Source organism: Hermetia illucens, chromosome 5 (assembly GCF_905115235.1).
Source record: "Hermetia illucens chromosome 5, iHerIll2.2.curated.20191125, whole genome shotgun sequence".
Taxonomy (NCBI): domain Eukaryota; kingdom Metazoa; phylum Arthropoda; class Insecta; order Diptera; family Stratiomyidae; genus Hermetia; species Hermetia illucens.
The window spans coordinates 10,807-29,604 of record NC_051853.1 but is presented as its reverse complement, the minus strand read 5'-3'; the positions used below and the strand labels follow the sequence as shown (position 1 = coordinate 29,604).

The following is an 18,798-nucleotide window of genomic DNA, read 5'->3' as shown; positions in this document are numbered from 1 at the left end:
TCGAAATCGATAAAGAGCAAGTCTAGCGAAGATCTAAACGCCGGGCACTGACCCGTGATCAATGCAGTAGGACCTGATCGGAGAGGAGCGGAAATCAGCCTGCTCTCTGTGGGTCAAACTTCCGGATGTTCTTTGATGCGTTCCAGAATTAGTTTACCTATTATCTTTGCGATGGCAGGAAGCAAGCAGATATCCTTCCAATTGTCACCCTTCTTTCGAATCTTAATAATCATCCCCTTCTTCCACTCTCTGGAAAAGCTTTCGGATTCCCAAGATTTCCGTACGAGTAGAAGCAGAAAGTCTGCAGTAATTGCAGATGCAGCGATAAATAACTTTGCCGTGAGACCGTCAAACCCAGCAGCTTTACTCCGTTTGAGTGCATTGATGGCCGAAATGATTTCTCTTCTGCTTAGGGGAACCTTGCCGGATGTGATACGGTTAAGAACCATGGGGAAGTATTCTTTCCACCTCTTCAGTTCAGGAGAAGTCAACCGCTAATGTCTTTTACAGGACTATCGAAATACATATTTCCCACCACATGCAAGCTCTTTCGTGATGCGTTATACATTTGTGAAATCAAAGCAAATTCTCTCTTGTCACGGCGTACACTACACTGAACTTCTCAGGCTTTCGCTCGGCATCAGAGTGCGAGCGCGTCACGCCCGCCATCGCTCGAAACGACTTTAACCCCCTCCGCTTCCACAATTCCGCAGTCAACCAGATCTTATGACGTCCCTCCGGGACTTGGCCGGCTATCTGTGTAGCACTCGACAAAAGAGCATTTGTGATGGCGGCCTAATACTCACTGATATTTTCAGGCGAGTTGCTCAGTATATCTGCCACCCTATTAACAAGATAGCTCTCCCACTCTCGAGCGACAATTAGATCATACAAGCCGGCGATTTTGAACTTAGTGAGTCGCAGCTCTCCAACACTGTGTGAAGTGGCGGACGCAACACGCAAGTTAACATAAGGGACCATCAAATGGTTCCTTTCCCGACCGATGTCAGCGCACATCCGGGAGACAACTCCTAAATCCACTGTTGATCGCGAAGTGGTCGATCTGGTTGCTCGTACGGTGTCGATCAGTTGAAACCCAATTGACCTTATGGCAGGCTCTGTGTTCGAACAATGTGCCACCAATGACGAGGCGGTGGAAGTTACAGAAATCAACGAACCTGTCAACATTATAATTACGGTCGCCAAGCCCATGTTTCCCCATCATATGTCCGAACAAGGTGTTATCAGATCCCACCTTGGCATTCAGAGCACCCATCCCGATCACAATGTCACAATGCTCCTTCTCTACTATATTAGAAGTATCCGCTGGTGCGTAGCATTGTACAATTGTTATGCTCCTCAAACTGGACTTGCAGTTAGAAGTCTGTCAGGAACCGGCCCTCAGGGCAATAGAGCCCGCGTCAGGAGCAACTCGACACCGGATTCGCGTCTACTACCACTTGACTTTCCAAAGTACAAAAACACCGTTCTAATAGTGTGGCAAGAACGAGAAGAGTATTCTCCAGAGTCCCGCCGTCTTACTTCGCTTAAGCGCAGAATGTCTAGCTTATATCGTTGGAAATTCCGATCAAGTTGGAGGAAGCGAGTACTACCATTGTCGAGGAGCGTGCTTATATTCCAGAAACTAATCTTGGCCCATTTTCGATAGCTAAGGGTGGTAGCCGTGAAGTTAGTCCATATCCGAGGCGTTGTTGAAGTTTCGGTAGCAAAAAAATTTCAAAATTTGCAGGTTGCTAGGCCACAAATTTCTATCCCTTTGAGTGTATTCTTAAACCCCTCTTACGAGAAGCGGGGAAGACTTTGAGTGTATTCTTAAGTCCCTCTTACGAGAAGCAGAGAAGACTTTCAGTGTTTTCTTAAGCCCAACTCACAGGGCGGCAACATGCAGAGGTTAATGAACCACAATCATCCAGGCCCCTGTTTGATTTTGAAGAAGACCCAACAATTTGGACTGAACATTAATGAAGGCAAAACAAGTCCGTGCTGGCAACCTCAGCATCGAACACTAAAACAGCAGCATTTAATTCAAAACAAAAACCATCAAAATAGGAAAATGTAATAATGCGTATAGTTGTTGGCAATCAATAAACCCTATTTCAGTTTTCAAAAACTGTTCTACTGGAAACGTCACCAGAGGGTCAGGGAGTTCCCAGTATACCAGACAACGATCTTGCCAGTTCTCATGTAATCTTTTTGGTGACTTTGGTTCTTAACAAAGAACATTACGGGCTCTTATGCGGCATTTACGATGGGCATAATAAGATGTCACTTAACGCATTGCACTTAATGTAAGCCTACTTTAAGTGTTTAGCGTATGGCAACTCTTACAACATACAACAATGCGCATTGCATACTGTACAACTTTGTAAGGTTCTAACTTTTACGTTACACGACGTTTGCGTTTAGTGGCACCCAACCAAAATGTTCACTCCCCGCCGCTTCAAACATAATGCACTCTAGGTTTTTACGCCAGTAGTAAACGCTACACGTAAAATATTATGTGGCACCGCCTTACGGTAAGTGACTCCTCATTATGCGCATCGCAAATGTGGCATTAGTCGCGTTTCAGAAAAGTTACATGCAAATCATAGCTGAAGGGTCGAGCTTTTGGTTTTCGATTTCTTTAAACTGTCCAGACGGTTTGTTTAAAAGCTTAATAATATACAAATGTAATTAAATAAGCAATTCTTTTAAATGCGGTTCCAAGTGCATTTAAAAAAGCAGGGAAATAGGTGAACGAAATTTGGCAAAATCTCAATAGTCCTTACTATTTTCTTAATGCATCAAAAAAAAAAAAAAATTGTGAGTTGAACATTAACTTGGCAATGGTTGAATGAAGCAGGCCCGTATGTGATTCATCATCATCATCATCATCAACGGCGCAACAACCGGTATCCGGTCTAGGCCTGCCTTAATAAGGAACTCCAGACATCCCGGTTTTGCGCCGAGGTCCACCAATTCGATATCCCTAAAAGCTGTCTGGCGTCCTGGCCCACGCCATCGCTCCATCTTAGGCAGGGTCTGCCTCGTCTTCTTTTCCTACCATAGATATTGCCCTTATAGACTTTCCGGGTGGGATCATCTTCATCCATACGGATTAAGTGACCCGCCCACCGTAACCTATTGAGCCGGATTTTATCCACAACCGGACGGTCATGGTATCGCTCGGAGGATTCTTCTCTCGAACGCGGCCAAGAGTTCGCAATTTTTCTTGCTAAGAACCCAAGTTTCCGAGGAATACATGAGGACTGGCAAGATCATAGTCTTGTACAGTAAGAGCTTTGACCCTATGGTGAGACGTTTCGAGCGGAACAGTCTTTGTAAGCTGAAGTAGGCTCTGTTGGCTGACAACAACCGTGCGCGGATTTCATCATCGTAGTTGTTATCGGTTGTGATTTTCGACCCTAGATAGGAGAAATTGTCAACGGTCTCAAAGTTGTATTCCCCTATCCTTATTCTTGTTCGTGCTTGTGTTTGACCAGTGCGGTTTGATGTTGTTGGTTGATTCGTCTTCGGTGCTGACGTTGCCACCATGTATTTTGTCTTGCCTTCATTGATGTGCAGCCCAAGATCTCGCGCCGCCTGCTCGATCTGGATGAAGGCAGCTTGAACGTCTCGGGTGGTTCTTCCCATGATGTCGATATCGTCAGCATAGGCCAGTAGTTGGGTGGACTTGAAGAGGATCGTACCTCTTGCATTCACCTCAGCGTCACGGATCACTTTCTCGAGGGCCAGGTTAAAGAGGACGCATGATAGCGCATCCCCTTGTCGTAGACCGTTGTTGATGTCGAATGGTCTTGAGAGTGATCCTGCTGCTTTTATCTGGCCTCGCACATTGGTCAGGGTCAGCCTAGTCAGTCTTATTAATTTCGTCGGGATACCGAATTCTCTCATGGCCGTGTACAGTTTTACCCTGGCTATGCTATCATAGGCGGCTTTAAAGTCGATGAACAGATGGTGCAACTGTTGTCCATATTCCAACAGTTTTTCCATCGCCTGCCGCAGAGAGAAAATCTGATCTGTTGCTGATTTGCCTGGAGTGAAGCCTCTTTGGTATGGGCCAATGATGTTCTGGGCGTATGGGGCTATCCGGCCTAGCAAGATAGTGGAGAATATCTTATAGATGGTACTCAGCAACGTGATACCTCTATAATTGCTGCACTGTGTGATATCTCCCTTTTTATGTATGAGACAGATTATGCCTCGCTGCCAATCGTCAGGCATTGATTCGCTGTCCCATACCTTGAGCACAAGTTGATGAACCACTTGGTGTAACTGGTCGCCTCCATATTTAACCAATTCGGCTGTAATTCCATCGGCTCCTGGCGACTTATGATTTTTTAGTCGATGAATTGCACGGACTGTTTCTCCTAAACTTGGTGGTGGCAGTATTTGTCCGTCGTCTTCAGTTGGCGGGACCTCCAACTCGCCGATGTTCTGGTTGTTCAGTAGCTCATCAAAGTACTCAACCCATCGCTCTAATATGCCCATTCTGTCGGAAATCAGATTTCCCTCTTTGTCTCGGCAGGATGAGCATCGAGGTGTATAAGGCTTCATCCTGCTGACTTGTTGGTAAAACTTCCGCGCCTGGTGCGGTTGCTCCCTGTACTTTTCTAGTTCACAGACTTGTTGGTTCTCCCAGGCTTCCTTTTTCCGTCTGTGAAGTCGCTTCTCCGCTCGACGGAGTTCGTGATAAGTCTCTGCGCGTGCCCGCGTTCTTTGAGAATGCAACATTACTCGGTATGCGGCATTCTTCCGTTCCGTTGCTAGCTTACATTCATCGTCAAACCAGCCGTTCCGACTCCTTTTGCGGCTGGGGCCAAGTATATTTGTGGCCGTATCCATGATAACGTTCTTCAGGTGGTTGTGAAGATCATTAGTTGATGCTTCATCTCCAGGTCCTCTATTGACTGCGGTTATTGCGGCATCCATTTCCCTCTTATAGGTGTCGCGGAGGGTTGTGTTGTGGATGGCTTCAGTGTTCACTCTCACCTGATTGTCAGAGGGGATTCTAGGTGGTATTGTTATTCGAGCTCGGAGCACCATGCCAACGAGATAGTGATCCGAGTCTATATTGGCCCCCCTATATGTTCTGACATTCATCAAGGCTGAGAGGTGGCGGCGTTCGATCAACACGTGGTCAATTTGGTTGAAAGTGGTCCCGTCTGGAGAGGCCCACGTATGTTTGTGGACCGCTTTCCGCGCAAACCAGGTACTTCCAACAACCATTTCGTGTGACCCTGCTAATTGAATAGTCCGCAGTCCGTTATCATTTGTTTTTTCGTGTAAACTATGGGAGCCAACGTATCGCCTGAATACGGGCTCCTTCCCTACTTGGCTGTTAAAATCCCCAAGTATGATTTTGATATCATATCTGGGACAGGCTTCGAGGGTTCTTTCTACTGCCTCGTAGAAGGTATCCTTCTCCGACTCTGCAGTCTCCTCTGTAGGGGCGTGAACGTTTATGAGGCTTATATTTCTAAACTTGCCTCGCAAGCGCAGAGTGCATAGCCGTTCGCTTATACTTTCAAAGCCGATAACAGCAGGTTTCATTTTTTGGCTGACTAAGAAACCTACTCCGAGCACATGGTTTACTGGATGGCCGCTATAATATATGGTGTAGTGGCTCTTCTCCAGGAAACCGGTCCCTGTCCATCGCATCTCTTGCAACGCTGTTACATCAGCCCTATATTGGGACAGGGTATCGGCTAGCTGCTTATCAGCTTCATCTCTGTACAGGGAGCGCACGTTCCATGAGAAAATGCGCAAATCGTTGTTCCTTTGTCGTTGCCGGGTCCGTCGTTTTAACATCCGTCCTATCCGAGGCTCCTGTTGTGGCTTCGTAACAGGTTGTTTTCCGTGTAGGGTTGTCAGCCCTACCCAACCCCCAACCTGGAGAGCCAGTTGGTACAATTTGTCCCGTTTTTAGGCGCGGGAGACTCGCCTTCATCCTTCTCCGTCTGCAGCTTTTCGTCAAGAAAGAGCTCCCAGCGGTCACCACGTGGAGGTGGAGATAGGGTTTGGTAGTAGAGCTGTTGGTGTTGGTTCAGCAGGCATTTCCCGTATGTGATTGGGGGAAACAAACGTGAGAAGAAACATATTGCTCTTTAAAATTAGTTACGTGGAGAGAGGGGAATAGACGACGTCCGAACCTGCAGATGTTAACCTCATCATAGTTTACTAAGAGAATAATACAGCGAAATATTAGATGATTGGGTGTTAGATTTAAGAGGTTAGAAGCTTAAATATGTTTTTGTTAGCAAAGGTAATAAACTCAGTTATTGTCGAGGGCAATTTAGTCGTGATAAAATTCCTTAGTACGCCCACATAAAGCCGTGTGCCTCTCTGTTAACTTTTTGGATGTCATAAATTAACATACAATGTCTGTGCTGCTAAAAGCTAATGAGGGTATTAACATGACTACGAAAAAAGATGTGTAGTTATTTTATGAGTTTTTCATGAATGCCAGCTTTACTTTGAAACTAAGTGCGCTCACATAAAATTACAATAAGGCACATTTGGTACCTTTGCCTCGTCTTTTTTGGTACCATAAATTTGCTGCTTCCAGTAACACCGCTTGGAAGGGACTGGAAGTCGACACCAATTTATGGAGCAACAAAGGGATCCTGAGCGAAAATGTCGAGCTGGTTGTAAAGACCGGGATCTATCCTTTCCGATGCGTTTGGAAGTATCAAAGTGGAAGGGGGTGGAAGAGAGAAATTCTCGCTTTAGATTAGCTTAGACTAGAAGAAGAATTAAAACCTGACTTACCGTTGATGTGCTGTCATAAAATTCGCATCTTGATTGCACAATCGTTCGCTATATATACTGATGTCACTGTATAACTACCATTTGGAAATCGGCTTCCACGACTCCAGATCATCTTGAATGCCCGCCACATTTTAGACTTTCAATTATCAATGGCAATAGTGAACTTCTTTTAAAAACTTAATTCAGCGATGTTCCCGCCCCTTGGGAATTGTATATTAACAGAAGTCACACAACGCCTCTAATAAAGGCTACAGAGCAATCGACGCCATATATATTTAGTCCAAATGTAGACAAAGCGTAACAAGCATGGCCATACTTTAATTTCTTCTCCTTAAGTTCAAACGTACCTTGTTTGTCACGCAAATATGTACTAAAAGGATTCCATTATGCACTTTCATCTTCTAGCAAAAGATGGCATTTACATGGTATAAACTTGATATATTATATTCATCGACACAGTTGTGTATAAACATCGCATTTGAAAGCATTCTATGATTTAACGTAACATCGATATGTTTGACAAGAAAGTGACAACACTTTGCTTCAGCTGGCGGATTGTTGAAGCGCTGTAGGGTTCGTGCAGGATGAGAGAAGTCGATTAATTTTCTAGCGGGATGTATCGATTATTGTCGAAAACATTAGGGTTCACGGGCTATGTAATTCAGTATGCGTGCATTACACATTGCACTTTCGAATACTTAGGCGAGTTCGTGGTGGTAAGTTTGTAGGTTATATTCCATGTTTACATTTCAGTAACCCGTTTCCCTATTAACAGTGCACGGGGCCATCTATGGAGCCAACCCTATATACAAATAATGTGCTAGTTACGGAAAGGATTACGGCTAGAATGAATAAAGTACAGCGAGGTGACATTGTAATTGCGCACTGCCCCACGGATCCGAAAAGCCAAGTTTGTAAGCGTGTCGTCGGCTTACCCGGTGATCGAATAGTTGTTAAGCCTATAAACAGTGATCCGGCAGCCGTAGTTTGGGGTGCGGATTCCGATAAATCATTTGCCAATCGATCTTTAGATGAAGAAGTTCAGAGTGCATTGCATGAGAAAAATGCTCCTGTAATGCAATCAGCGAAAGGAGAAGTTATTGTTCCACGAGGTCATGTCTGGATTGAAGGCGATAATGCTGCAAACAGTGCGGATTCTAGGTATTATGGGCCAGTGCCTCTGGGCTTGATAAACAGTCGAGCTATTTGTCGCATATGGCCCATAAATGATTTAAAGCTGTTAATTTGAAGAAAAAAGTCGATGTAAAGCGTTTAGTTAAAAGGTTTTTGTGTGATTTTATTGGGATTTCGCCTGAACAACACCAATCGGGGAGCAAATACAATGAATGTAATGTGGAATGAGTGGATATTGGGAAGTTGATTTTCTAGCTCAACTGCCCTAATGAATTTTTGGTTGTGATCATTCGCTGGAGTTCTCTGATTGCAACTGTTTTTCACCATATTCTTTCCTCTTCTTCTCCATCCAAATGCCAATTTCCTTTCTCAATTCGACATTAGGTTTAATCTGATCCATAGTAAGCGGCGACCGATTGAAGGGGTCTGTTTGATCGCTAAGTAAATGGCGAGCAATTGTACTTCTATCCACTGTCACACGAGAACTAGGTAAGATTACAGGATCTAACATGAGGGTCGACATAATAGGATCTAAATACATATCTGGCGCATCAGCTAGCGCTTCTTGGTCTTGTCTATGTTGTTGTTCAATTCGCTTAATTTTCATGGAAAGTTCATTAATTTCTGCGATTAACTGTCCTCCTCCAATACGAGCTGCGGGGAGTAATAAGTAAGTTCCTAGCATTATTCTGATACTTGCAAGCATGACATCTTACCCAGAACTTGCTCGGCATAGTCGAATAACTCATCACTGTAGGAGCGACCATCTTGTGAAACAGCTAGGCAGAACTCATCGCTCTCACTTAAGTTGACATAAATGCGGCAAATGTCCATAACAGTATGTGCTGGGTCGAATTCAAATTCCTTCTTATCTTTAACCTAATAACAAAATAGTTTGATTTTTAAAACAGACAAGTAGACATGAGCTACCTTGAAATTTCCTTTTTTCGGACCTACTAAATTTAATAGGAAGTAATTAAGCATTGCAGCAACCCGGTCGACCATCGAAACATGACAAAAAATTTCCTTAATTGTCGTTGTTATGAGTTTGAGGATGTTAATTGTATCGCGTCCTAAAATGTTGTCAAATCTTGCCATCATTCCCAAATGCTGTAAATTGGCAATATTTTGCTGGCGTTCTCCCGAAGGCAATGAGTTCCACTCGCCACTATCCTGTGCCGATTGTAACGTCCGTATTTGCTGTAAATTCGAAAGGGATTCATCCAATAAGAAAATTGCATCGTTTATCAACAAATTAACAAATCTTAGGAAAATTGGTGGATCGACAGCTTCAATGTTTTTCTGTGCTTCTATAGCTAAATGTCTAGAAAAAAAGAAAGTGTTATTCAGGTAAATGCACGAAAAACGTAAGACGAATAATTTACTTGAAGCATTTCTTTTGTTCATCTAGGTCCCACAAGAACTCCATGATAGAGTACATTGGTCGCCTGTAATTGAACTTTTGCTCGAATTGCACAGATTGTCCCGTCATTTCTATGCTTACGAAGACATTCAATAGGTTTGGGACTATTTGAAGGCGATCTTGGTGGCGCAAGAAAAGATTAGTTTTCAGCGGTGAACGAAAGTTGTCTTCTTTAGGAACGAAACACTCGAGTCCTTCAGCTAGCCTTGCTCGCAAATGTGGATTTCTCACCCGTTCGACACACCCCATGAAAATGAGTATCATACGAAATATAGCGCTTTGCGCGTCTGTATCCAATTCTAATGCTTGTGGGCCGAAATGTCGCATAACAGTCAGATAGCCGATGACATTCTCTAGGATATATTCCGGAATTGATCTAAAAAAAATATATTCAAAATGATGGAAAACAATCTGTGTAATGAAAAGTATTACTTAAGATAAACTGGGAGATACGGCGGGAGAGGTAAGGGCAAATCCAATCGCTCTTTTGGTGCAAAGTTTCCCGACGAACTTAATTGTTCGCAGACTTCCGCTGACTTTGAAGAGATTTCCGTGAGCCAAATGGCCGTCGCTTCGTAGTAATTTAGTAAAAGTCCGTCGGTATGTGGTTCAGTAAGCGTACTTTTTAAGCACATGAACTGTTGAGTTTGCGTTGTCAATATTTGTGTCATATTTTGGGCAACTTCTGTTTGACCTTGTGACATGGCATCTTGAAGAGCACCTTGCAGGCGATGCATTTCACGACTCATTCGAAAGTATTTTTCGATACAAACACGATAACCTAGAGGTGCGTCTATTAATATTAACTCTAATTCTACCAAAGTGAAACTTACTTAAATCTATTGCCTTATGAGTCATAAAAAATATCTCTGTTATAAAATTATACGTGGTTGCAGTTACCCTGGTCTCACTTTCGTTCGTTGGCAATAAGCAAGTTTCCTCGGAAGCTTTTTTCATATGAACGTTTTTAGATAAGCGGCTCGCTTCATCTACAGCGCAATATGTCGGGTCAACGAGCATCACTTTGAAACTCGGTTTGAGCAGTGGCACACACAATCGCAGCAAAATTCCGCAAAAGCCTATCATAAAAGCATCTGAAGCGTTTGTAAAGGCTCCGAGCGCCGCTAAATTGTGTGTATTCCATATTTGCCCTCGAGGCAAGTTGGCATGTAAGCAGTTTCCAATCCATGACAATGTTTTGTTTTTCACTGAAGTGTCCAGCACCAACAAAGCCTTAAATATCCCGTACATTGCGTTCAGATGATTTTTGAAATAATCCCAGAGAGAAGCGTTTAAAGTTGCATTTAGCAGATCAACCGGATTCTCATAAAATTCGTAACGACCGTTTTGCTTTTTTGGCAAAATAGATAGACTTAACAATTCACCAAACAAAGTTTCAGCGTACCGAACTCCTTCTGAATCCGGATTGGGAGTGGAGAAATCCAATACTAATTCCCCAAGTTGAGGTGTAGATTTATCGCTTACAAAAAGGAATAAAATTGGTATCACCCATTTCTCCAGAGTTATCATGTTAGCATTGCGGACAGTTTTCAGAATTTCGCTGAACATAGGATAAAATATAATTTTCAGATAGCCCAGGGCCGATTTAGCGTCGTCTGCAAATAAATCTTTGGTAACAGCGTACAGGAATTCTCTTCGATAGTTTACGTCTAAATGACATTCTTGTAGAATACCAAGCCACTGGAAGGAAAGTGATTGGCCTTCAAATAATTCTGGTTGCTTCATTGCTGTACTAGCATTTAATATTATTAATTCGCGTACTTTTTTATACGCTTCGGCCAAGTCAGGATCGAAGTGTTCAGACAAATCCTTCTCATTTTCTTCAAATGCTCGGTATAAATAGGTTATTGCCTTTGTTTCTGTTACCAGATGTGTCGTCTCATCCATTCGATCGCTAGGAATTAAAAAGTCCTTGGGGTTTGGCAGCAGAAGCCTTTCGAACAGCGCTTGTTCCAGGAGAGTCAAATCAATGCAGTCGCGTTCACTTTGATTGGTAATTTCTTCCATGAGTACCAGCTGCCGTTTTGCATTGCCTTTTTTATTAAGTGTGATCAGAAATACTTTCTCGATTAGGGAATTTATCTTCTGTTCCAAATTGCCTTCGTTGGAGCTACATCGCGAGTTTGAGCGAGTGTCACTAGCTGCCCCATGCGTTGAAACCTCACTTCCTTGGTCGAAAAGCCCAGCAAACGGATTCTCGTCACCCTTTTTCTCTGACATCTTAGCAGAAGCTTAAACCTGAATGAATTTCGTATAAGAAGTTAATAAAGGCTCCTCATCACAGAACAAATCACGAACTACAGCCACTTGTCAACCAATCAGCTGATTGACATGCGATGTTAAGATTGTCTTACAAGTAACGACAACCTCATCGAACTGCTGGAGTACAGCCAAATCATTAAAAGCATTACCATACCTAGAACTCAACCGAAGAATAGTTGGAAAAAATTATTTTAGTTTACTCCTAACTAAAGACAGAATTAATTTATAATATTTATATATATATATATATATATATAATTTATTGCCAATAATGTGTTATAAAGTTGTTTTGAGGTCGGATAAAAGTGTGTTCCACTCTCTAATTGTCCGTTCAACCTCGACTTCTGTTGCATCATGCAGTTCCTCATTTTTGCCAAAATTTTTAGCAAATGTACTTGCTAAATGATTCGCCTTCTCTTTCTTAGTTATATAAATTTGGCCACAATCTTCTAAAGTCGGAATATGTTTATTTTTGTTTTCTAAAATGCGAACAATGTTCCAAAATGGTTTGTCTCCTTTTTCAAGTTTGCTCAGCATATTATTCCACTGATTATTCCTAACAATGATGAGTAACTCTTGAATCAGTAAGTTTACTTGCTTCCACCTAAATTTTGAGTTGGCCTTTCTGTGTCTCTGCCAGTCACGTCTATAGGCGTTTCTGAGCGCAATGAGCTTTTTCAATTCAGGGGGAAAAGAAATGTGAATGAATTTTTTAACAGGTGTTTTCGGGACACTACGATCTATAGCCATCAAGTATCAAGTTTTCAAAAGATCTGAGACATTTGTCAATTATGTCGCTGGATGCAATATCTGATTTGGAAACCTGTGCGAAGTCAATATCAGTATTTAGACTGTTTTGAAACCTTGACCAGTCAGCAGACTTAAAATTATAAAAGAATTGTTTGGTCAATAGCTCTGCAGAACTATATAAATTAAAGATAACTGGCCAATGATCAGAGTTCAGCTCGTTAACTACATCTAGTGCTGAACAGATATTCTGGACATTACACAGTACCACATCTAGATTTGATGGCGAAACTTTTTTGTTAAATGGGACATACGTTGGTTCATCCGCGAAAAACATTGAAACGGGGCGAGTTTGGATGTATTCATATAGAATATTCCCCCCCTTGTTGTTCCTCTTGCAACCCCAAATAGTATTTCTGCAATTAAGATCACCGCCAATTAGAAAATTTCCATTTAGGTTATATAATTTCCCCATATCGCTGATAAATAATTTTTCGCTAATGTCGTTAGAATTACCATCTGGAAAATAAGCTGCAATTATATTCAATTCTGTGCCCCAATGAATTTAACCCTTACTCCAATAGATTCAATAGCTATTGTTCCTAGGTTAGGCAATAATTCATGTTTAATATTTCTTCGTATAAAAAAAGCAACACCACCACCTTTAGATTGCTTTCTATCTTTTCTATATACAAAAAAATTTGGATCCGTAAAAGCACTGTCACTCTTTAACCAAGTTTCCGAAACTAATGCAATATCAATATTGCTCGACGATAAAAACTCAAAAAATTCGGTTTTCTTATTTGCTAAACTTCTAGCCTTCCATATCAAACATTTCGAAAATTTGTTAATTGTATAGGAATTTGAAAGTCAATTTAACTAAAACATCGAATTGTTCATTTTTATTTTCACAACTCGATAGTTGTTGCAGCAGCTCCCGTGATAGAACCAGAAGCTCTTGTGCAGAGAACAGATTACCACTAAAATTCGCTGACTGAACATTGAGTTGAGTATTTTCCGTACGTTGAGGAATATTACGTGTAATCTGTCTGTAAGTAGGTTTGGATATTCCACTAATTTTAGCAACGGAGTTTGTACCCACTAAATTCAGAAACTTTGAATTGTTTACCTACCAAATAATGGAAAGGAACCCGATTTGTGATCTTCAGATCTGAGGGTATCAGCGTCTGAGAACAAGTGTATAGGCTCTGATTTGATGATGATGAAAATGGGGGAAAGCTGAAAAATCCTTTGTCGAGGATTTAAACGTTAATTTCTCGTTAGTACTTACAAAATAATGAAAAGGAACCTGATTTGCGATCTTGAGATCTGAGGGCAAGTGAATAGGCTGTGATTTGATGATGACGAAAATGGGGGAAAGCTGAAAAATCCCTTTTCCAGGATTTAAACGTTAATTTCCCGTTTAGTACTTACAAAATAATGAAAAGGAACCTGATTTGTGATCTTGAGATCTGAGGGTATCAGCGTCTGAGAGCGAGTGTATAGCCTGTGATTTGATGATGACGAAAGTGGAGGAAAAGCTAAAAAATCACTTTTCGAGGATTTAAATATTAATTTCTCGTTCAGTACTTGCAAAATAATGAAAAGGAACCTGATTTGTGATCTTGAGATCTGAGGGTATCAGCGTCTGAGAGCAAGTGTATAGCCTGTGATTTGATGATGACGAAAATGTAGGAAAAGCTGAAAAATCACTTTTCGAGGATTTAAATGTTAATTTCTCGTTAAGTACTTGCAAAATAATGAAAAGGAACCTGATTTGTGATCTTGAGATCTGAGGGTATCAGCGTCTGAGAGCAAGTGTATAGCCTGTGATTTGATCATGACGAAAATGGAGGAAAAGCTGAAAAATCACTTTTCGAGGATTTAAATGTTAATTTCTCGTTAAGTACTTGCAAAATAATGAAAAGGAACCTGATTTGTGATCTTGAGATCTGAGGGTATCAGCGTCTGAGAGCAAGTGTATAGCCTGTGATTTGATGATGACGAAAATGTAGGAAAAGCTGAAAAATCACTTTTCGAGGATTTAAATGTTAATTTCTCGTTAAGTACTTGCAAAATAATGAAAAGGAACCAGATTTGTGATCTTGAGATCTGAGGGTATTAGCGTCTGAGGGCAAGTGTATAGCTTGTGATTTGATGATGACGAAAATGGAGGAGAAGCTGAAAAATCACTTTTCGAGGATTTAAATGTTAATTTCTCGTTAAGTACTTACAAAATAATGAAAAGGAACCTGATTTGTGATCTTGAGATCTGAGGGTATCAGCGTCTGAGAGCAAGTGTATAGCCGGTGATTTGATGATGACCAAAATGGGGGAAAAGCTGAAAAATCCCATTTCGCGGATTTAAACGTTAATTTCTCGTTTAGTACTTACAAAATAATGAAAAGGAACTTGATTTGTGATCTTGAGATCTGAGGGTATCAGCGTCTGAGGGCAAGTGTATAGCCTGTGTTTTGAATGTGACGAAAATGGGACAAAAGCTGAAAAATCACTTTTCGAGGATTTAAACGCTAATTTCTCGTTAAGTACTTACAAAATAATGAAAAGGAACCTGATTTGTGATCTTGAGATCTGAGGGTATCAGCGTCTGAGGGCAAGTGTATAGCCTGTGTTTTGAATGTGACGAAAATGGGACAAAAGCTGAAAAATCACTTTTCCAGGATTTAAATGTTAATTTCTCGTTAAGTATTTACAAAATAATGAAAAGGAACCTGATTTGTCATCTTGAGATCTGAGGGTATCAGCGTCTGAGAGCAAGTGTATAGCCTGTGATTTGATGATGACGAAAGTGGAGGAAAAGCCAAAAAATCACTTTTCGAGGATTTAAATATTAATTTCTCGTTCAGTACTTGCAAAATAATGAAAAGGAACCTGATTTGTCATCTTGAGATCTGAGGGTAACAGCGTCTGAGAGCAAGTGTATAGCCTGTGATTTGATGATGACGAAAATGGAGGAAAAGCTGAAAAATCACTTTTCGAGGATTTAAATATTAATTTCTCGTTCAGTACTTGCAAAATAATGAAAAGGAACCTGATTTGTGATCTTGAGATCTGAGGGTATCAGCGTCTGAGGGCAAGTGTATAGCCAGTGTTTTGAAGGTGAAGAAAATGGGAGAAAGGCTGAAAAATCCCTTTTCGAGGATTTAAACGTTAATTTCTCGTTAAGTACTTACAAAATAATGAAAAGGAACCTGATTTGTGATCTTGAGATCTGAGGGTATCAGCGTCTGAGGGTAAGTGTATAGCCTGGGTTTGGAATGTGACGAAAATGGGACAAAAGCTGAAAAATCACTTTTCGAGGATTTAAATGTTAATTTCTCGTTAAGTACTTACAAAATAATGAAAAGGAACCTGATTTGTGATCTTGAGATCTGAGGGTATCAGCGTCTGAGAGCAAGTGTATAGCCTGTGATTTGATGATGACGAAAATGGAGGAAAAGCTGAAAAATCACTTTTCCAGGATTTAAATATTAATTTCTCGTTCAGTACTTGCAAAATAATGAAAAGGAACCTGATTTGTGATCTTGAGATCTGAGGGTATCAGCGTCTGAGAGCAAGTGTATAGCCTGTGATTTGATGATGACGAAAATGGAGGAAAAGCTGAAAAATCACTTTTCGAGGATTTGAATGTTAATTTCTCGTTAAGTACTCGCAAAATAATAAAAAGGAACCTAATTTGTGATCTTGAGATCTGAGGGTATCAGCGTCTGAGAGCAAGTGTATAGCCTGTGATTTGATGATGACGAAAATGGAGGAAACGCTGAAAAATCACTTTTCCAGGATTTAAATGTTAATTTCTCGTTAAGTACTTGCAAAATAATGAAAAGGAACCTGATTTGTGATCTTGAGATCTGAGGGTACCAGCGTCTGAGAGCAAGTGTATAGCCTGTGATTTGATGATGACGAAAATGGAGGAAAAGCTGAAAAATCACTTTTCCAGGATTTAAATGTTAATTTCTCGTTAAGTACTTGCAAAATAATGAAAAGGAACCTGATTTGTGATCTTGAGATCTGAGGGTACCAGCGTCTGAGAGCAAGTGTATAGCCTGTGATTTGATGATGACGAAAATGGAGGAAAAGCTGAAAAATCACTTTTCAAGGATTTAAATGTTAATTTCTCGTTAAGTACTTGCAAAATAATGAAAAGGAACCTGATTTGTGATCTTGAGATCTGGGGGTATCAGCGTCTGAGAGCAAGTGTGTAGCCTGTGATTTGATGATGACGAAAATGGAGGAAAAGCTGAAAAATCACTTTTCCAGGATTTAAATGTTAATTTCTCGTTAAGTACTTGCAAAATAATGAAAAGGAACCTGATTTGTGATCTTGAGATCTGAGGGTATCAGCGTCTGAGAGCAAGTGTATAGCCTGTGATTTCATGATGACGCAAACGGAGGAAAAGCTGAAAAATCACTTTTCCAGGATTTAAATGTTAATTTCTCGTTAAGTACTTGCAAAATAATGAAAAGGAACCTGATTTGTGATCTTGAGATCTGAGGGTATCAGCGTCTCAGAGCAAGTGTATAGCCTGTGATTTGATGATGACGAAAATGGAGGAAAAGCTGAAAAATCACTTTTCCAGGATTTAAATGTTAATTTCTCGTTAAGTACTTCCAAAATAATGAAAAGGAACCTGATTTGTGATCTTGAGATCTGAGGGTATCAGCGTCTGAGAGCAAGTGTATAGCCTGTGATTTGATGATGACGAAAATGGAGGAAAAGCTGAAAAATCACTTTTCCAGGATTTAAATGTTAATTTCTCGTTAAGTACTTGCAAAATAATGAAAGGGAACCTGATTTGTCATCTTGAGATCTGAGGGTATCAGCGTCTGAGAGCAAGTGTATAGCCTGTGATTTGATGATGACGAAAATGGAGGAAAAGCTGAAAAATCACTTTTCGAGGATTTAAATGTTAATTTCTCGTTAAGTACTTGCAAAATAATGAAAAGGAACCTGATTTGTGATCTTGAGATCTGAGGGTATCAGCGTCTGAGAGCAAGTGTATAGCCTGTGATTTGATGATGACGAAAATGGAGGAAAAGCTGAAAAATCACTTTTCCAGGATTTAAATGTTAATTTCTCGTTAAGTACTTGCAAAATAATGAAAAGGAACCTGATTTGTGATCTTGAGATCTGAGGGTATCAGCGTCTGAGAGCAAGTGTATAGCCTGTGATTTGATGATGACGAAAATGGAGGAAAAGCTGAAAAATCACTTTTCCAGGATTTAAATGTTAATTTCTCGTTAAGTACTTGCAAAATAATGAAAAGGAACCTGATTTGTGATCTTGAGATCTGAGGGTATCAGCGTCTGAGAGCAAGTGTATAGCCTGTGATTTGATGATGACGAAAATGGAGGAAAAGCTGAAAAATCACTTTTCCAGGATTTAAATGTTAATTTCTCGTTAAGTACTTGCAAAATAATGAAAAGGAACCTGATTTGTGATCTTGAGATCTGAGGGTATCAGCGTCTCAGAGCAAGTGTATAGCCTGTGATTTGATGATGACGAAAATGGAGGAAAAGCTGAAAAATCACTTTTCCAGGATTTAAATGTTAATTTCTCGTTAAGTACTTGCAAAATAATGAAAAGGAACCTGATTTGTGATCTTGAGATCTGAGGGTATCAGCGTCTGAGAGCAAGTGTATAGCCTGTGATTTGATGATGACGAAAATGGAGGAAACGCTGAAAAATCACTTTTCCAGGATTTAAATGTTAATTTCTCGTTAAGTACTTGCAAAATAATGAAAAGGAACCTGATTTGTGATCTTGAGATCTGAGGGTATCAGCGTCTGAGAGCAAGTGTATAGCCTGTGATTTGATGATGACGAAAATGGAGGAAAAGCTGAAAAATCACTTTTCCAGGATTTAAATGTTAATTTCTCGTTAAGTACTTGCAAAATAATGAAAAGGAACCTGATTTGTGATCTTGAGATCTGAGGGTACCAGCGTCTGAGAGCAAGTGTATAGCCTGTGTTTTGAATGTGACGAAAATGGGACAAAAGCTGAAAAATCACTTTTCCAGGATTTAAATGTTAATTTCTCGTTAAGTATTTACAAAATAATGAAAAGGAACCTGATTTGTCATCTTGAGATCTGAGGGTATCAGCGTCTGAGAGCAAGTGTATAGCCTGTGATTTGATGATGACGAAAGTGGAGGAAAAGCCAAAAAATCACTTTTCGAGGATTTAAATATTAATTTCTCGTTCAGTACTTGCAAAATAATGAAAAGGAACCTGATTTGTCATCTTGAGATCTGAGGGTAACAGCGTCTGAGAGCAAGTGTATAGCCTGTGATTTGATGATGACGAAAATGGAGGAAAAGCTGAAAAATCACTTTTCGAGGATTTAAATATTAATTTCTCGTTCAGTACTTGCAAAATAATGAAAAGGAACCTGATTT

At 40.6% G+C, this 18,798-nt stretch overlaps 2 protein-coding genes across 2 annotated transcripts; one reads left to right on the top strand and one right to left on the bottom strand.

The window, feature by feature from the left end:
• The first annotated feature begins 7,292 nt into the window (after positions 1-7,292).
• Positions 7,293-8,078, top strand: LOC119658314 (mitochondrial inner membrane protease subunit 1). Its single transcript, XM_038065638.1, has 2 exons — positions 7,293-7,508; positions 7,568-8,078. Exons 1-2 carry the CDS (start codon positions 7,407-7,409, stop codon positions 8,039-8,041), a joined length of 576 nt encoding a protein of 191 aa, XP_037921566.1. The 5' UTR covers positions 7,293-7,406; the 3' UTR covers positions 8,042-8,078.
• Positions 8,057-11,687, bottom strand: LOC119658312 (ubiquitin conjugation factor E4 A). Its single transcript, XM_038065634.1, has 6 exons — positions 10,183-11,687; positions 9,782-10,130; positions 9,312-9,725; positions 8,857-9,250; positions 8,643-8,805; positions 8,057-8,580 (listed from the first exon to the last, which is right to left on the bottom strand). Exons 1-6 carry the CDS (start codon positions 11,588-11,590, stop codon positions 8,213-8,215), a joined length of 3,096 nt encoding a protein of 1,031 aa, XP_037921562.1. The 5' UTR covers positions 11,591-11,687; the 3' UTR covers positions 8,057-8,212.
• Between the last annotated feature and the right edge of the window lie 7,111 nt (positions 11,688-18,798).

Bases quoted from the DNA above. Each gene is read 5' to 3' on its own strand.
- LOC119658314 (XM_038065638.1), top strand. From the start codon at position 7,407: ATGTATCGATTATTGTCGAAAACATTAGGGTTCACGGGCTATGTAATT. The intron at 7,509-7,567 runs GTAAGTTTGTAG...CCCTATTAACAG, and splicing joins ACTTAGGCGAGTTCGTGGTG to TGCACGGGGCCATCTATGGA.
- LOC119658312 (XM_038065634.1), bottom strand. From the start codon at position 11,590: ATGTCAGAGAAAAAGGGTGACGAGAATCCGTTTGCTGGGCTTTTCGAC. The intron at 9,251-9,311 runs GTAAATTATTCG...CTTTTTTTCTAG, and splicing joins GAACAAAAGAAATGCTTCAA to ACATTTAGCTATAGAAGCAC. The intron at 8,581-8,642 runs GTAAGATGTCAT...TACTCCCCGCAG, and splicing joins CTATGCCGAGCAAGTTCTGG to CTCGTATTGGAGGAGGACAG.